Raw genomic sequence first — 20,504 nt, forward strand, 5'->3', positions numbered from 1 at the left:
TTGAGATGAGGTTGTGCTCTCATGTGTCCTCTGGAAATGACACGGGTGATGCAAAATCCCTGCCCAACCCCCTCCCCAAGACGTGATTTCATTTTGAGTTGCCATCTATGTGACGAATGGGTTTGGTTTTCCCAAGCCAGACAGGGTCCTCTGGCATTCCCAGGAAAGGGACTGATGTACATACTGCACTATACCACAGAGTGTTGAATTCTTGAATCTGATTGGTCAGAAGGTATTGATTAATTTTCTACTGTGAGGGAAAGGCAGTTTATAGCTGCTATAACATAAGTGATAACAGGAACTACCTAGGCATTCGGATGTTCCATGACATTAAACTTAACTACAAAAAACATGCCATGTCGTTCATTTATAAATACAAATTTGTAATCACTGGCAAACTGGCAACCCCCAACTGTTATATTCTTTACATATATTTGTTCTGGTGAAAAAAGTTGCTTTTTTTTCCGCACAACCCTTGCTCTAGCAATCGACCCAAATTGGCCACAAAACATGAAATGGACAAGCACTCCTGACAAAACTGCAAGTGAATAATAGTTTGTATTGTAAATAATGGCATAATCTTCTAGCAATCTTAAAGATAAACATTGGATGCACAAGTCTTCTTAACAAACACCTTCTTTTCTTCCGCTGTCCTAATCAATAAAGCTTCTTAGCATTTGCTCAAGCTCACTACAGGTGAACAGCAGGAAGTCACGTTACCTGAGAGCTGGATGAGCCTCATCCCAGCTTGAGCGTACTTCCAACTGTGCACATCGACATCGGTGCCCATGCTACTTTTACATCTACTGTACAACATGTGCGCACATCTGCTACCGTAGCCAGACTTGTGGAACTGTAGAGTCTTGGTTTGAAAGAGGAGGTAAAATAGGCAGGATGGGAAGAAATGGCCCTGCTTTAATGGTCAGTGCCACTAAGAAAGGCGGTACAACTCTAATTCACCTCCCTTAGTCTGTAACTTAGTGTCTCACAGCTGCAAGAAAGATTTACTGTTGTGACTGTGGGTGCATGTGCTAGCGGTCTAGGACTCCATGGAAAAGGAAAGCTTGGCAGACGATACCGGGTCAGAGTCAGGGTTTGTTTTGTTTTTTTTTGCTTAATCCCGTTACAAAGATTTGGACATTAGTTTGTCAAAACACATTAAAGGTAGACTACTGACAACTTCTGGTGTTCGTTAAATCAGTGGTTCTGAAAGCATAGCCAGGGAGTCCAGGGTTTTCTTTAAAAAAATGTTGTCACAATGTTGGTGGAAATCACAATCCACCATTATCAAAGTTATATTTATTCTGAGTTCTTTTAGTTATTAGCCTGGTCCCTTTGATTCAGTGGGTTTAATCCAAGCCAGGCCTTAATGTGTCCATCTTGATGGAAAGTTCAGCAATAAAACTGTCTATGGAGTGAACCAACAGCCAAATCATTATTGTAAACGTTTAAGACAAAGTGGTCTCCGGCTGCAACAAGTCATCCATGAATGTCCGAGTTTAATTAAGTCCAACCTACTATTTATCTAATACATGGTTTTTGCAAACTGTGGGCAGGTTAAATTGGGCTAAAAGCTTCGAAGCACTCCAAATGACGTCCTAGAAGGGAAATTCTTCACTATTTTCTCATAACCTGTGCACAACAACCTGACGAATGTTTAATGGGTTTATCGGCATGTAATCTGCAAGCGTTTGCAATCCATTTCGAATCACTGAGGGTTTACAGAACAGTTTTTTTTTATTCCAACAAAGACTCCTGTTTCATAAATCTAAGGACGCTACAACAGAATACTTTTAGTTTTATTTATTTATTTATTAATTTTTTACAAATCAAAACTATTTACGTTACCTTTTTCCGGATTCTTGCATTGCTCCGTGAGACACCTCTGTCTGTCTCGCATGAAACCCACGTAGAGGAAGCGAAAGAATACCGTAAGATTTTCCATGTCTGGTTCAAATAACCAAATCAAATAATAAATTACAGCATGCTATCCACAGAGTATGATGAGGCTAATATTTAAAAGTCCAAACACGGCAAAACTGATCTGTGGTAAAGTTCTGCTGTTCTGTATATCCCTAGACACCGGCCTTCGTTTCTGTGTCTGTGAGTTACCCCACAATAGAGCCACCAACTTAAAATAGGCTTCGACGCTTGCTGAGTTCCTCTCACTGGCAGTGTCATCTGCCCATCAGTGAAATGGGAAAAAAGAGGGAGGGAAGAGCAATGGTGCAAAGGGAGTACATTACGGTGGCTAATAAAAGGGGCACGCGGGTGGCATGCTTGAGTGTCATACACCCCAAATCCTCCTTCCCATAATCAGGTGATTGTCCGTGACCGCTACTTGTTTAATTATAACCCTGCGGTGACACAATGGGATTTAGTTTGCCCTTTTCAGCAGAGCCTCTGCAATGACCTTGGCCGTCACAAGCAAATGATACAGCTGCTAAAAGAAATCCCCTATTCTCTGCAGGAGCCACGCGCTGGATGACTGGCTCACTGTTCCAAAACAACTTTAGAAGCAGGGACACCTCCGTCCGTGTCCGCTGAATCCAAACTTAGCATTGAATTTGGGCGTTCCACAAGGCTCTATCCTGGGTCCGTCCATAAACTGTTCTCTGTAAACAACAAACCACTGAGATGTTAAGAGAAAGGAAAAAAAACCCAGCTCGATTTGCTCCAAGAGACAGAAACTTATATTTTCTCTGAATAACGCTACTGTTTTCACGCTAAACGGGCGCTTTCATAGAAAGCCAGCTGTCTACGGAAACAGCCTCAAAACAAACCACGGCGTATCAATCAACATTCATTCGGGTTTTAATCTTAAAACAATTACGCTACCGATACAATTCCTTGCTACTGTTAATCCTTAATGATTAACGGTAAGCAAGAGGCACTTCACAACACATGCACTTTATTTTCTGTATAACACAGTTGTCCTGCTGGTATGAACACATGGCATTAGAGACAGATGATGAGGGAGTGTTCCACTGCAATAAATGCATACAGTGCAGATTTCTACTTTAACGGTCATCCCAAAATCGCAGGCTCGCCAGGACAGAATCTACATTTTGGGATCAGCATTTATGAAGCAGTTTGTTTAACAGAGACTTCCCGGTCTCGATGCCCTAAGAGCTCCATAACCACTAAGGCAAGGTTTAGAGGAAGTGTGACAAAACCCGGAAAGATCTCAAACACTGCCTTAATTGAGCAGCAAGGAAGAAGGACCTGCCCTATTTATCACTGCAAAGACTCGCACATTTATTTCTTGAGGCGTATCAATCCCAGAGTCTAAGTCACAGCTCTCGACCAGGAGTAGGACGCTGAAAGAGGTCTTCATCTCCGCCACTTTCCATTGTCCTCTGAGTGAACGTCATCACTGCAGCCATTTCCCATCATTTTCATTGTCCCATAAAGCTTTCGAAAACAGGCCGAGCGGTTTGGATGACCCTGTAGAAGCCTTGGGGTGATCGCTTCGGTGCAGATCAATGACAAAGCACCTAAATAAAAGGCTCCAGTGGTCTCTTCTGAAGATGCCAAAACGACAGAAATAAATCTAGAAAGCCTAGCATGTCTGGACAGGCAGAAAAGGGGAGAGAAAAACAAACCAGATGGTATAACCAAAAGGCAGAAAAAAACAACAACAACAAACTGACCAGACAGACAACAGGTCCTAAAATTTCACTTATTTTGGAAACAAATAATTTTTTTAACCTGTTTTAGGAGTGCAATTTGAACAGCAATCATGCGAAATTTATAACTGTTGATTAAATCCCTCATTTAAAACATTTCAGTCCCAGAAAATTGGGATACTGCAGTAATTTTTTCTTATGTGATCTGCATGAAATGCATTTTGGGCAGTAAATACACACACACACACACACACACACACACACACACACACACAAAAACCCCACTACGGCATGCCATTTGAGGCCAATATGAAATACACAAATGTGACAATATTAACTAATGAAATAATAGCATCGTCCTATTAAAATCCACACAAAGAACAACAGTGGAGACAGCATCTTAATCAGAGACACTGTTTATCTTTATGACTAAAGGACACAAGCGGTACACATAAGTGCTCGGTCAGCTAATCCTTCAAACAGTGGGCACATTTGATTTCACCTGGATTTAGTATCTCATGGCCACATTAAATTCTGCGCACTATTAACTACTGGAAAATAAAGCTTCACGCTTCCTTCCGCTATACTTCTAGTTCATCATACACAATAATAGCATTTGCTGGTTCAAGTGCTATTTTATAAGCTGTTTAATATTAAGCGTGGGAGCCGCATTTGCAGTGAATGTGATGAAAATGACAATTACAACCTACACTATTCATGTAGCAATATACTAACCTCTTGTTAGATTTTTATTTGTTTGTTTGTTTAATATCAAGTGTGTTTGTGTAAAGGCAATGGTCTAGATGCTAATGAAACCCAGGCTTGGACGGTTCTACTCAAGACAATCTGTTGGGGTCATTTTAATAATCTAAAAGGGCCTCCCAGAAAATCAGCATAATACAGTACATGCAGAACTCATCAATGAACATGTGTAAATGTTGAGTATCTTATAGATTTAACTATGAATGTGATTTGCTGTTGAAGCTGAAGCTTTTAGCTACTAGTTTAGCATGGTACAAACCGCATGTCTGAACACACCACTGAACCCATTGTTTCATTACTTCATTAGTCAAATGAAAGGTATACTGTATAAAACACCTGTTTTTACCTCATTATTAGCCTTGTCTTATGTGGCCTAAAGAATGGCACTTCTTGAATCGGGAACAGATTCTCACTCGTTATTGTGAGAATCTATTTATTTCTGCCGTTCACCAGTTCTGACAATCGTCGTCACGTTTGCGCCGTATTACACGACCGCTTTCTAACTCGCCGCACCAAGTTTGGTGTTACGTAGAACTACATTTTATTTAGCAGCACTAGGTCTTTCTTTTATAAAACATGACGTATGATATAAAATATAATACATATGAAAGAAAGTTTAAAGTCTGCACAGTACGGACAAAATTCAATTCCTATTGAATGAAATAAATGCAGTGATTTGTGTTTGTGGGATTATGGGATTGATTATGGGATTATGGGATTGATTATTGGTTTATTGTTATTTATACCACTATGCTGTTGAATTTTGGATTCTGGCCGTAGTTCCCGCTTCCAGACAAATTACAGGTTTATATTATATTAATGCGCTCACTGTAAAATGGCAATACAAGAATGTTTATGTATTCACAGTTAAATGACAGGGACTTGTACACAGATTTTTTAAAATTTTGTTGTAATTTAACAACGTTCTAATCGCTGATATTGAGATCAGATGTTTATTCAACACTTTTGGAAGGAGTCTGCAGTGGTGGTATTTTGTAATAAAGCTATTCCTTAAGCTTATGAAGTTTATCACCACGGGAAAATCTTAGGACAGAGGAATTTTTCTTGTAAACTTCTTATTAACTGTAGAGAAAGTAAGAGATATAGCTGGTTATAGCTGCTATTCGTTTCTCTGGAAACAATTAGTTTCTCTGTCATGTCGTCCCACAACATTAATTGTAACCATACACAGATCGAAAGTACCATGTATCGGTCAATAATAAGCAAAAAATGTCATCATTGGCAAATTGTTGTGGTATAAGGAGGGGAAAAAACAAACGAGACCTACCGTTATTGAAAAAGAATGAACTTCAGCATGATAACAGTGACAGATAACAGTTTCACCGCACCGCCTTCGAATATTTTCTAAAACATCACGCCGCTAAGTGTTTTCTTCAAGCGCGGTGAAAGAGGCGTGGCCTGTGAGCTCCTTCCAGTTTCATTGAAGGAGCCGTCATTTCCATATTACAGCCTTCCGTGTTCACGGCATTCACACAAACAACGCAGGGTGTAGGGAAAACTGTGAGCTAATGTCTAAAAGGAGGTCAGCGATTCGAGACATTTCAACCTCCGTTAAAAGAAGCTCTAAAAGAAGTGGCCGCTTTGGTAAGATTTCCATTTAAAACAAAATACTTTTAAAAGGAACAGAGCATGCGCTCGTTCTTAAATTAGGATGCACCGCTCTTATTTTAATTGTGGGTCTCTCAAACTGGGTTTCCATGTCAACACACACACACACACACACACACACACACAGAGCATTTATACTGCATACAACCACAACTGGCGGTGCTCCACCCGAATTGTCTTTCCTTCCACAATAAAGCCTCGCTGACTGATTCTTATGAAACACACACACACACACACACACACACACACACACACACACAATAACCATTCAAATAAACGTATCCTATAAAATCTAAGAAAGGATGAAAGGATGCCCTGATTTTTGCAGCCCATAATCTCTCCCAGCAGATGTCAGCATACACTGAACTGAACCGTCACAAATGTTTAACTGCAGCCTCCTCTGGTAAAAAACAAAAAACAAACAAAACCCAGATTTCTCTTTATGTGCTCCTCATTAATAATACTTACACACACAATACTGTTTCTCTATAAGCCATATTATAAAATCAGGTTAATAACATATAACGTCTTCAGCAGGTGTTCTTCAGAGAGCTACAAGTTAGATGTACCTAATAAACTGAGTTCTCAGAAGCTTCAACACACACACACACACACACACACACACCTGTGAAGCTGTTACAAATTCTACTGTTACTATGGATTCTAAAACATCCCTTAAAATCTATCAAAGCCATTTATTGAATGTATATTGCCATATGTTGAATTTCATAGGAACTGTAGAACAGTTGTAGATCATTCCCAGTACATCCTCCATTAGCCAGCACACTGGGAAAATGAAAGCTCTAGTGGGGTGCTTATGTTTTGGTTGCCTGGCAACCCAACTAAAATGTAACATATGTAACGATGTAACATAATAACGTATGACGAGCGAATTAGCTAGGTAAGTGCATTAATACAGTGGCTACCAAAAAAAAAAAACGTTTATTTTTTTTGTTATTTTAAACACATTTTGGTGCAGACCATCATAAAACCGTACCCCACCAGTAACAAATTAAATGTTTTCAATGATTCACTTCAACACGGGCGAAACACTTCAACACTTTTTCTCACGAGAGAAAAAGAAAACAATGACTGGGAGAACACTAACAGCAGGCCAGGAGATATTTGTCTGTCCAACAGCTGTGCACCAATATATCTACTCTATATCAGGACAGTGATGATGTCATCTGTGTCTTATTACACACACTAACCTTCTGACCTCAGATTAGTACATGGCTCTTAGCCTCCACGCAGAAGCACGCTGGGACTTAGTGCGCCTCCACAAGGGGTCGGAAGAGATGGCTTTACAACTAGAGAAAGCATGCGATGTTTATTAAACACTTCATCACATAATAGATCTTTCACGATAATGTTACGACATAACGAGATAGGCAAACAGACCGAACTCAGCAAGGACAATAGCAGCTGTATTACTTAAGTCAATATTGAGTGTATATGTACAGAATGTATATGGAGTTTACATACTGTAGCTTAGATAACTTTTAAGACAGCGCTGACATTTCTTTCTCCAAGTTATTATTGGAGAATGCCTAAGGGTCTTCCAAGTGACAACCAGCTGCCGTGCGATGTCATCACATGCTCTCTCTGAGAAAATGCACACAAGGATGAGTTCTATAAAGCTGTCTTTAACACGATGGTGCCGAGAAAGCAAGAAAGCAAGAGCTGCACCACATCCGAGGAATCATTACGAGGAACCGCTTTAATGTACAGCCTTGAAATGAAACCACGGATATATAATAACTTTTTTATAGGGATAGTCTACTAATTGTATGCATACTATAGAAGTAATAAAACACTTAGGGGTGTGCTGTTATGAAAAAAATAAAATAAAATAAAACCAGCTAGGTGGTATGACGTGGCCCGACACGAAGCAGAGTTACTTTTACCACTCCAAAAGTTGATTATTTTTCTATATCAGGACATCCCAAGGTGTTTTATTCCTCTTGTACCACAACATCTTGCCAATACAAGCATCTGCTATCGTACACAGAATCGCAGGGGAGCATGGAGCCTATCCCAGGGGACTCAGGGCACAAGGTGGGGGACACCCTGTACGTGGTGCCAACCCGTTGCACACATACTCACACACTAAGGACAACTTAGAGATCCCAATCTGCCTACAACATGTGCCTTTGGACTGGGGGAGGAAACCAGAGTACTTGGAGGAAACCCCCAAAGCACGGGGAGAACATGCAAACTCCGCGCACACCGGGCAGAGGCGGGATTCGAATCCCCAACCGCAGACGTGCCCCCCGCCGATACTAACAATTTTTATGAATTAAAGAATGACACATCATCTTGATTGTTTTTTTAAATTATAAGTTAGTTCCTGTTATCACTCACTGTACACTGTAGCAGCTTTAAACAGTCGTTCCGTCACCGGCCAGTCTTTATTCTCTCTCTTGAAATTAATAACACAATAAAAACACACACACACACACATTGTCATTGTACAGGAAAACTGCAAAGTGCAATGACCTCCTTCCCGGTCAGAAAACATAAAGTTACGGCTTTACCTCTAACTTTAACAAAGCGCTAAAAAAATTTAAATACAGATACGTGAAGCTTTAGTTAGAATAATAGAATAATCAAATATAGATGGCTCCCGTGAGGCGTGTTGCAAAATGAAAGGTTTCCGCTATACGATTCTCAGTGTAAGAACGGGTGCATTAATAAACCTCCATAAGTACTGTCCAAGGCATGAGGTTTTAGAATATTAATCAACAATTGAGAATTCAGTCGAGCACTGTTGTAATCATCTGCCTTTCCAAGGCATAGAAAACCAGTCTATTGTCTAGTATAGGTATACTATAAAATATCAATTTTAGTAAAAACTAGAGGTCGAGCGATAGTGGATTTTACCGATACCGATAACTAAGTCAGGCAGTATTTACCTGCCGATAACCGATTAATCAACTGATACTTTTTAAAACTGATACTGAATGAAAACACAACACTCAGTAAGTAAAATATTGCTGAACTTTATTACAAAAGTGACTGTACCATGAAACTGTACTGTCCTTCTTTAAATGAAATAAATAAATATTAATATTAATAACTATTTCATTAAATAAAAAGATAAACATCCAAACTGAAGCAAAAAGTAATGCTCCAAATAACAAATAAAAATAGAGAAATCCAAAATGAATCAAAAAACACAACAAAAACAACAAAAAATTCAAATAACACAACAAAATTTGTCAGTGATAGTTTTTTATTTCGCCTCTAGAGGCCGCTGTCGTACTGCATAATGACAGCGGACAATTCTCGGCCGCTCCCGCAACGGACGTAACCGGAAAAACTATCCATATGGATTTTTGCAGATAACCTGATAGTCCAGCAACCGTTTATTGGTGCTGATTAATCAACAAAACTGATCATTCAGCCAACCTCTAATAAAAACTATACCTACAGCTAAAGGAACACAGTATTGCCCCAATATAAAATAAGGCTGTGACTCATTTTATCATATATTGTCATTCGAGAGCCAACTGAGTGCACAGCACATGCCATTTTTGACCTCACTGGCCACTGGAGGGTGGAACAAAAGAAGATGGTCTCACTTCCATGTGGCATCCCTAAACCTGCTTTCCAATGATTAAAAAAAAAAAAAAAAGACGCATAAATGTGTTCGTAATACATCAGAAAACAGCACCAGGAACTGCACAGTTATACCGGATAGCAATCTGAATGCACAGAGCATCTGTAAAGCCATGTCACATCCAGGCAATTCATTCTCCCTGCTATCTCACCTACACATCAGGCTCTAGGTCTGTTATATATGTGCACTGCAGTGGGACCTCTGAGATATGACATTGAGATGTGCACTGAAAACCGAGACCTAGCTCAACAAGCATGTGAAACATGGAGGGTTGGTGTTGGGGGGGGTGAAATGAGGTGAAACTGCCTAAAGGAAAAGTGTTTGGTGTTTCATTAGTCTGCAATCATGTTGGTCACATTGTCATTTTCCAATAATCATGTAAAGGTTTTAGGGGTTAAAGTATAAAACAGTTAAATAAACATAAACAATGTATGACGCTAATGTACTATACCATCAACATTCAATTTACAATGGAAGTAGTGATGGCTTATGCATTTGCATAATAATGCTGAAAGGTTCCACATGTCTCCAATCCTTTCAGCAGTCCATAATACATGACTGGTAGAAGTGCCGTTCACAGTATAGATGTCTCCCCTGAAGCCTCATGCAGAAAGAAATCGCACTTCCAAGAGGAAACTCCTTGGGGAACAATTACATCTCTTGTTTACATTGGGCAAACGCACTAAAATTAGCCGTAGTGTGCGTAGCAGCAGGGTGCTGTTCAAACACGTGAGGCCCAATTTGCATAATGTTGTAGGTTTTTTTTTTTTTATCTCTTACCCGTGTAAACGGTCTCATCCGTGGGCTTGGAAGAGCGGCTCATAGTGCAAGATCAATAAAGTGGAACAGTAAAATCTGAAAGGTTCAGTAAATCACTGATCGGCCCAAACCGCCAGGATGAGGACATAACAGTGGCATGCAAAGATGAAAACTTTAAACAGTACAATCAGGGTTGGTTTATCTACTGATTCTTAAACGTGAGACCTTTTTATTAGATCCATTTTGACAAAGTACCACATTGCAATTGCTACATATACCTTAAAGTCTTGATGGAGCTTTGATAATCATGGTTAAAAATTGAAGTGCATTAGTTTAAACAAAATTATTTCCATGTGTTGTGTCTAGTGTTGTTTCCATGTGCTGTATAGTGTATGAACACTATAATTCATCCAATCCCCAACAGAAACTCACATCTGGCACATCTGAGATTAGTCAGGATGATCGCAAAAGTGATTAGGGACTGCATTCTTTACATATTGCAAAAGAACAACAACATGACAATGACTAGTGTACAATTTATTGGTACACTTAATATAACCCACTTCTGCAGATGCAGCTTCTTGCGTTAATGTTCTGGTTATGTGCCAATCGAAATACCGGAAACGGCAACGTGGCAATTTGTGAAGACCACACCAACAAAGGTCCTAGTAATGTTCAAGGCCTAAATCTGGCCTAAAGTCAGAACAGTGAGAGGTAAAGATGATTAAACGTTTGTCCTGCAATAGCAAAAGACTATTGCAAACAAAATATGTGGAAAATGGACAGTGAAATTTGTATATACAGACAAACTAATCAATGACTAACACAGAACAGGTGAACACAATAGGGCAACAAACCAATGACAGGAGAGAGGTGGAGACAGGCCTAAAACAAAAACAAAACCTGAGCAGGTGGCACATCTTCACCATGGGAACCATGACACGAAGGGAGGATCTGTGATGGACAGATTCCATACCAAACTAGTTTTAGCTATGCAAGCAGAGGAATAAATAATTAAGCAGCGAAAACACTGTTTACTGTTCATATATTAGCCAGAAAACCGAAAGACCATGGGATTCTGAAATGGTGAAAATTTGCACCCAAAGGCAATGCAGTTGTGCTTATTAAAAATTTGTCTTGTTAATCGTTTGAACTTTGAAGAACTCTTAATTTAGTGCACTAATAGTCAAACTGTGAAGTAACTAGAAACATCTATGTCCTCGGGAGTGGATGTGTATCTTCCTTGTCGAGCTCCTGGACAGCCATGGGTCTGACAGTCAGGTGCCAATGATTTATCCGGGTCATGGCACCAATGTAATGCTAGGCAATTTGGACTGCGGCTTTTACAAGGCATGAGCTGTGCTTCGCTATTTTTGTAACTCTTGAGTGACCCCTGGTGTGCAAGTTACTACAATAAACAAGAATATTCCTACAAGATTATGTTAAGTGATCATCAAGGCAAAACTTTAAACCACGAGTTTCTTCGGAACCCAAAGAAACAGCCTATTCAGCACTCTGATTTGGCTCACCGTGGGATGGTATTATTTGGGATTTGAGGGTACTTCCGATCGAGAGGCCCTTATGAAATAGCCTAACGCAGATCGTTAGGCTTGTACCAGCAAGCCGTCTGGCTTCACATTGTGATTAGGGTCAACAGGCTGTCAAACACAACCATGGACTTGCCAAAAGACTACAGGGCTACAACAAACAGAGGTTTAGCCTGGGCTTATCTTCCTGCTAGATATGAATAGAATTCCAAGAGGTAATAATCGGTCTTCATAACTGACTTTCTCAGTGGTTTGTGGTACTGTATGGTCTACTATTTTATTCCTCATAAATGACACATCATATATTTTATCCATTTATAGCTACCCGTAATGTTTTGGAACATCTGCAAAACAAGTTGTTTTTTTTCTTTCTTTTGAAGTTAATAAGACAGAAATGGCAGCTTGTCATGTTACTGAGGGAACAAGAAATCTTAGAGCTACAGCTTTACCTATGACAAAGTGCAGACACTGGAGACTCCTTCCAAAAGTGCTAAATAAATATCACCTTACAGAAAAATACATGCTTTTAAATATGCTCGTGTCCACCATATATGTCCCTTTATACGTTTTTACTATAGGAGAAATGACAAAATTGCCAGCATGAAAGAGGCGAAACACACAAAAAAAGAATTTTACCACAAAAAAAGACTCTAACATATATCGGACAGATTCAAATGCTCCATAAACACTTTGCCCTGCACTTTGTCCAACCAACGTGAACCAACCTGTGATTTGTCTTACAGCTGGAACTAGGGGGAGAAAAATAATGTCAATATCGCTGTGAAAAATGATTTGGCCCAAAAACTGGTATTGCATGGTCTGAGAGCCTCCTATTTATCTGATATTACAGCCAATGTTTAAAAGAAAACAGCATTGGAAAGCACGTATTCACACCGTCATTGTTACCATTTTCGGCCATGTTGGTGCCTGCAGATTAATCAGTGCTAACGAGATTTAGGCTTGCTTCAGTTATTCTAAGACTGTGTATTATCTAACTGAATAAACAGCCTTGGCTTTCAAAACATCATTGAATGGGGTTTTCACCTGCCTAATAAGAGCTCCGGATACACAGCTGACAGTTTCAAGTCTTTGCTGCAACACAGAGGCGCTCTGCGCTTTCAAATCCAGTCCGAACTGGACCGGCAACTGTGGAGGGTCTAATCCGCCCTGACGGCTTGGTAAAGGCCTTTGGAAACGGGCCCAAAAGCCCTAAAACCTCCTTCAGAGAGCTCCTTTGTGCAAATGTTCTCTGGTCCAAAAGAGAGCAGCGGACCCAGCCCGAGCTCAGCATGAACCTAATACACTTCAGTGTCCAATTAAAGAAAGGGCTTGGCATTGCTGGGAATGAAGAACCCACTGCTGGTGCATCCATCCATTGTCAGTTTGTTTTCATAAATCCTCCATCTGTACCCAAAGCTAGCTAGCTATGCATTTATTTGTTTGTTTGTTTACGTATTTATTACCATTAGTTTCTATATCTACTTTCATGGAAATGGCAAATATCACAGAAAATTCCCAAACAGTGCTGTTACAGAGGTGGAAACTGTAAAAATAAATAAATAAATAAATAAATATATTTTTTTAATTATGGAAACTCAATTTTACCAAATAAATATTGCAACTTTCTAGATTTTATGTTTCTTGCTTGCTTTTAAAGGTCCTTTTTAACGGTCACTAACTGGACTATGCGTTGCAGAACATAAAATAGTTGATTGAGCAGATTGAGAACCTCGGGGCGGTGCTATCACAGGAAAATAATCAATGGCGGGGTGTTGTGATGCGGCCCGACACGAAGCGGATTATTTTCGAGTAAAGGTACGCGGTGACGTGTTTTATTCCTCTCTAACAAAAGCAATATTTCAGTGCTAACAATTTTTTTTTACATTTAAAGATTATAAATAATCGTTTTTATCCATTTATAGTTACAGTTACATTTACATGTCACGGAAGTTCTGCAAAAACTAATCGATAAAATCGATAACAATCTATTTGAAATTAAAATCGTTGTCAACAAAGCTCATTATCGCGATTATCGCTCATTATCGGCACGGGTTACGTTTACTAATTGCGTTACTTCTCATCTGAAAACACGAAAACATCGGCGAATCCGGACCAAAGTTTTGTCCCAAATGACATACTACACACTCACACCATGCACTCATGCGCTCTGACGACTAGCGTATGAATTTTAGAAAGGTAGTATCGTCTCAAATGGAACACGAGCGTTTTTGGGTTTTTTTTACTAACCGGAAGTATAAGCCAGACGATGGCACATGACATCAAACGCACGTAATGCAACGCCGCAAGCATTAGCAGAATACCCAATGTGCAACGTTACCTTTTATGCCCAAAATGACCTCAGTCACCATCAGACGGCAGTGTAATCGGAAAGTGACAGCGAGAAAAAGTGTGCGACCTCCAACTCCTCTAAGGCAAGGGAGCATTTTATATTAAATGCCACGAAGAAAATTGTAACCTGTAAACTTTACAAAGTGTAGCACGGAAGCACGAAAGTAATGCACGAGGACAAACTTATGTTTATATCCAAAATGCTCCACTGTGTGCAAGGAGTTGGGGAAACTGGTGCGAGTTGCTTAAGAGGTTCAGTTTAAATCAAGTTTATTGGCTGTATTTGTTCGATATTATAACGGGAGTGATCTGTAAGTGATCTTTTAGTAACGAGGCCTCACAATGTAGACGCCGTGATAGAGCAACAGTGTAGCGCAAGTAAGATCTGTAATGTCTAATTAAAACGGTACGATCAATGTAAAACAACTTGTCTAAAGGCAGTGAGTAACAGAAACCATAAGATTTTATTATTAATTAGGACTGTAGTTTAATTATCTAGTTTAATTATGCATTAATAATAATGCATAAATACTATTATATCAAATAAACTAATATAACGAGTCAAAACTAAGTGAGATTAAGTGTCTACTCAGTGTGGTTCAAGGTCTCTTTCCAGAACCTTCAAATTCACCGTCCCTCAGTGGTGGAAAGAACTTCCGACCTCAATCCGGACCGCAGAATCTCTCACCATCTTCAAAAAACTTCTAAGGACCCACCTCTTCCGTGAGCACTTAACTAACCTCTAAAATGCCAAACCCACATTATTTTATTTCTAAATAAATAAATAAATAAATAAAAAATTACACTGGCTCTTACACTTCTACTCTGCACACTTTGCTTCTCTAGAACTCAATTATAAATCTTGTATAGTAGCACTACTTGCATTGTTCTCTGCTGGATATATTGCTTTGCTTGTATTTCCTCATTTGTAAGTCACTTCGGATAAAAGCGAATAAATGTAAAATGTAAATGTAAATGGTTTTGGTGTGAAGATTATGCTACATAAATATGATTAGAATTTGCTGTTAGGACATCGCCAGTATAAGTCTATGTAGCAGAATGAGGTGAAGGCTTGCACAGTTTAGTTTGAGCCACATAAACGGGATCAATTCTAGCGTATTACAAAGGACCTCTAAGACCATCCAGAGCACAGAACAATAAAACCCAGATTTGCACTTCCAAAGCAGATCAAAACAAAAACACCACGCAAGGGTGTAAGTCTTCTCACCTGTGTGTCCCGCTAAATCAAGCTTGGGTTCACACTTCGGAAGAGAACAGTCTGCGAAGAAAAAAATAAATAAATCAATTAAAACAAAGCTTTGATGTGCGACCGAATAAGAAATGCGATTTAACAACGTGCCACATGTGGCCCTGACACAGACGGCCACATGTTACAAAACATGTCGTGCGAGACAAAACAGTGGAGTTCAAAGCCGGTTTGTGGGTGTCTTGGGTGAAAATGTACAGCAACGCTGGAAATACTTGACACAGTGCGTCAATTAAATAGCAGCGGGATGACAGTTGCACAGTAAAGGTACTATTCAAAAGTCTGGAATTGAAGTTCTCGAAATTGTAATAAAAAAATGATGAAACTTAAACTTTGGAAATTTAAATCATTTTTAGAAAGCTGAAAGAACTGCTAGATATATAACGAATATGAATATCCAGCACGCTTTGAATTCAGAAAATGGTGATCAGATCACATGGTGGATATTTTGAGGAGACACTGCGGTAGATAGATAATAAGAATATGTTATTTATCATTTAATAACTTTAATGTCTTTCCCTAAGAACATAGAGGTAAACGTTGGTGTCAGCCTGATAATATATATAAATTAAAGCAACATTCAGTACGTTTACATGGTTCAACAATAATCTGATATTAATCCGATTAAGACGATACTCTGATTAAGAAGCTAGCATGTAAACTGCGATTATTGATGACCTTAATCCGACTAAAGTCATACTCGAAGTAAAGACAAATGGAATTAGGACGTGTGGAGTATTCCTGTTTTAGTCGCATTATCGACGTGTGTTACAGACATGTACACACCTTAATCACACTATTAACGCCGTATGAGAGTTTTCACCACATTCTGCGACAGGACACATACACACACGGCAGTGCTCAACCGTTTGACGGCAAACAAGAGAGCACGGCTGCGTCCCAAACCGCGTACTTACCTGCTATATAGTATAGTATACACGTATCTCGGCTACTATATAGTAGGTAAGTACGCGGTATGGGACGCAGCCCACGGCTTCAAGCAGTCGTCTATTAGCACGTATAGCACGACAAATAATTAACTGCACTTAAAGCCTTCGTAAAAATTACAAATAAAAACACTCAAAACTGTATACGGTACCATAACGAAGACGGACTGTATTTCGATACGTGAAATTCTGGAGGGAACGTCGGACAGCGTGGCGTGGGGACGTAATGACGCGTGCCGTTAATCGATCTATGTTCTATAACACGTAAAACCGGAACATGAAAGAATATTCTAAAAGTGACTTATGTAAACACCTTAATCACAATATTGTCTTATTCAGAATAAGGTCAATAAATAGATAATTATTTCTCTATTAGACAAATGTATGACAGTCTACAGTATTAAAGCAGGTGCTGAGTCTTTGAGTAGTCTGATGTAACATTACTTTACAGTTCATAAAGTAATACTAACCCAAACTACTCAAAGATTTTACAATTCGTTATAACAGTTAGATGTTATTTGACTTTTCCTAACAAATATAAATATAAATAACAATCGCTAACTACTGGACTCTGAGAGCCGTTGCTTGCTAAGTGAGTTAGCCAGATTAAGCTAGCTAGCTAGCTAGGTGAGCGTATCTATGTTCCCAGGGTCCTATGTTCCCCAGTTGATATGGCACATAATGAACACATTGTGATTTAAAGCTGGAGTTAGGCTTCAGTATAAGTGAGAGCTGGGACATGTTCATACTTAACATTTTGCTCCTTTTATGACCCTTTACTGTGTTTTATAGGCTACAGTATGGCATTTCTTCAGTTTAGTGTATACATTTCACTATTATTCAGGCATGGAGGTGAACTGTATGAATGTAGACTAACAGCTATTTTTAGAGCAGCACAATTCAGGTTCAGCGTGTGCAATCTAGTTCATTTCCCCAGTTCATAACCTTCATATATTTCAAGAGTGGATGAAGGATGGATTTTAAACTAGTGTATGTTTTTATTCATTTAAATGCGTCTTTGGTGTTTAAAGTTAAAACGGCAATAAAGTTAATAGAGCCCTGAGGAAAATAAATCTTTGGAGAAGTTTACTTAATGTGTGTTATCAGAATATTGAACTGGGGAACATAGGACCCTGGTAAAATAGGAACGACCCCACTAGCTAGTAAAAAAATTCAAATATAAACCGGGTTTTACATGTGAAAATATCATTTTTTTAAAAATAGAGACGCCACAAGAAATTGACACGGAATTTTGAAAATCCCTCTGCTTAGAAAAAAACAAACAACAACACCCTCATCTGATATATACATAGCTGTATTCAAAACTGTTAAAGCACTCCATGGTTCGATTTAAACACATTAAAAACTGCATTTGTGAAAGCACCCTAAGTGGAAAGTACTTAAGTAGTAGCATGAAACGGTACACTTGAGAAGTAGAGAGGTACACGAGGTGCTAAATAAATGATCGGTTTAGTTTTAGATACTCTAGTATTAATATGGCTATAAATGTCATTTCTGAATATATTAACGTCCTTAATGCACTTTATTACTATATATTACTATACTACATTTCCATCAGGGTTAAGGAACACAATGTCCGCTTTCTGTTAGCAGCCACGTTCAGTTTTCACACAAAATACTAGCACAGCTTACGAAAGAAACACGATAACACGATAACGAGAACCTAATTGAGACCAGTGTTCAGCTGAGCCAGTCTGGCGTGTTCCAGGCGTGTGGGTGTAAATCCTGCTGGACAGCTATTCCCATACATACCAACACACGGATTCCAGCTGCACACAAACCGCAAACCCTGAATGTTTTTTTTTTGTTTTTTACGTTTGTTACAACACCCGCGTATATTAAACCACTCCTGAGTTAATTTCTTTGATCTGTGACTTCCTATGATACAGTAAAAAAGAGACCACCGGCGGATGAGCGCGTGTGCTGGAACAGATACGCGATGAATGTCTTTTTCTCTCAGCTCTGTCAGAGACACATGGTTACACTTGTGCACACTCCAGAGGGTGTGCATATAACATGTGTGTGTGGTCCATTTGGTTTTGTGGAACAGTTCCAGTTCCAGTTTATCTAGACCCTCGCTGGTTCTCTAAAGGCTAAACCATAGAGATTTGTGAAAGGGATTGAAACTGGTAAGAGATTTGACTTTTGGTCAGCGTTGCAATATGTAGCAAATCCATTTCGCTAAGCAAGTTGGAAGCAAATCAAGTATTTTGTAGAGTTAAAATAGTTGATACCACAGCCCTGTTGAATTCTCGAATCTGATGGGTCATAAGATGTTGATTTCCTAACAATAGTTCAGGTTGTAAGACCAATCCCAAGTTTTACATTTTAACGCTCTCGTTGAAATATATGAGCATTCTATAGTAACAAACACAATAAGACTCCACAATAATCAAAGTCTGAGTACACAGATTTTTTTAAATGGTTACTTAACTTATACGCAAGCTAGAGAAAATCATTAGTATGTTTCAGTTTAGAGTTCCATTGAGTAGAGGTTTATTTCACATTTCTGGAGTTAAAGCTTATGCTTCAATTTTTCCAGTACAGGAGAGTCTTCAGGACAGAGGCCTCAATAACAAGACAAGCTGAATGTTTTGACTTTTTTCTTATTAACTTCGAGAGAGTGAAAAGAAAGAGGCTGGTGAGGGAACGACTGTTTAGAGCTGTTACAACCTAAGCGATAACAGGAACTAACTCGTCTCGCAGACCTTCCACAACGCTGAATGTAACTATCTGTCCCTCCAGGATATTGCGATCGCAGAAATGAGCACAAATTCAAGGAAACGCCACAATATTCAGAGAAACCTGTGATTTTTCAAAAGTACCGCATATTTTCCGCAGATTTTGGCCGAGACGCGTCATCACAACGCGCATTCAGCCAAAGCCTCTTCGGGTTCACGTTAGTACAGATAAAAGGTCTCGTTTACCAACAAACATCACTGCAAAAGACAGTGTGGAACTATTTCGTGCAATTTTGCAAATTCACGTAGTTTTCCGCAAACTTTGAGGAAAAAGCCACAGCAAAATCAAGCATTTTTGGCCGCAACGATCACAAAAAAAAACTTCGCGAAATCCTGTACAGACTGAACTATGGATAAAATGTATGGCGCATTATTCTTTAATTAGTAGGAAACTATAATTATTGGCATATTACTGTGGTATAAGAGGAATAAAACACTTTGGCACATACTGCTATAGGTAGTGTATACACGGTATATTCATAACAGATTTTCTGTAATAAAGACTTACTTAACTTTGAATTTTTTTTTTACATTAGTTACATTTTTTAACACTTATTTCCCATCTAAATCTAACTTTCTGCGGCACTTTTTCTCCACATGACCCAGTGTGTGTTACTGTTTCATTACATCCACACAACCAAACTATAGATGAATTCACTTTCAGTTTGCCATTGCTTTGGGGGGGGGGGTATTTCATATGATCTTCTGGATATCTCAAATCAAATGACAAAATCCCAAGCAGAGCTATTGTTTGTAATGTTTCCGTCTTTTTTTTAGGTGTATAAAACATAAGAGAATAAGAGAAGCTCCAGTATAATGGGCGCGGGTCTGATATCAGCCTATGATCAGACGAGGCTTTTGTGGATGGCTGCTCTCGGTTCTCTTGTCCAGAACCCCAGGTGGAGAATGAATTATTCACTTTTATCCAATTTCCATCCAAATGGAACTGCAGCTGTGGGTGCAGATTTATTCCGACAGTATCAGTAAGGCACATACTCCAAGCTTCCTATATTATCACACACACACACTCGCACAATGACATAGTTAAAATATCATGGATAATAAAGCACAACTTCAGTCCATGAGTCGCTGCAGGACAAAGTGTTCTTGTCGTTTGGTATCTGTTTAATGAGCTCCAGCTCTGTGTGATAAAGTCCAGTTGCAGCTTGTTAAGCATCACAGGAAAGACGCGATCCATTGTGCGTCCTCTGGCTTCATCTTTGTTTTACGA

At 39.1% G+C, this 20,504-nt stretch overlaps 1 protein-coding gene across 4 annotated transcripts in view; it reads right to left on the bottom strand.

Annotated features, from left to right (window-relative positions):
* triob (trio Rho guanine nucleotide exchange factor b) overlaps positions 1 to 20,504 on the bottom strand; it is a 130,179-nt gene that overhangs the window by 101,162 nt on the left and 8,513 nt on the right. For 3 of the 4 annotated variants that reach the window (XM_053621055.1, XM_053621035.1, XM_053621075.1), the window contains exon 2: positions 15,526 to 15,576. The exons of the other annotated variant lie outside the window; for it this stretch is intronic. In XM_053621055.1, coding sequence (XP_053477030.1) covers positions 15,526 to 15,576 — 51 coding nt within the window. The remainder of the gene's footprint in view (positions 1 to 15,525; positions 15,577 to 20,504) is intronic. 4 annotated transcript variants of the gene reach the window in all.

The sequence above is a fragment of the Ictalurus furcatus genome, chromosome 1 (genome assembly GCF_023375685.1).
Source record: "Ictalurus furcatus strain D&B chromosome 1, Billie_1.0, whole genome shotgun sequence".
Lineage (NCBI taxonomy): Eukaryota > Metazoa > Chordata > Actinopteri > Siluriformes > Ictaluridae > Ictalurus > Ictalurus furcatus.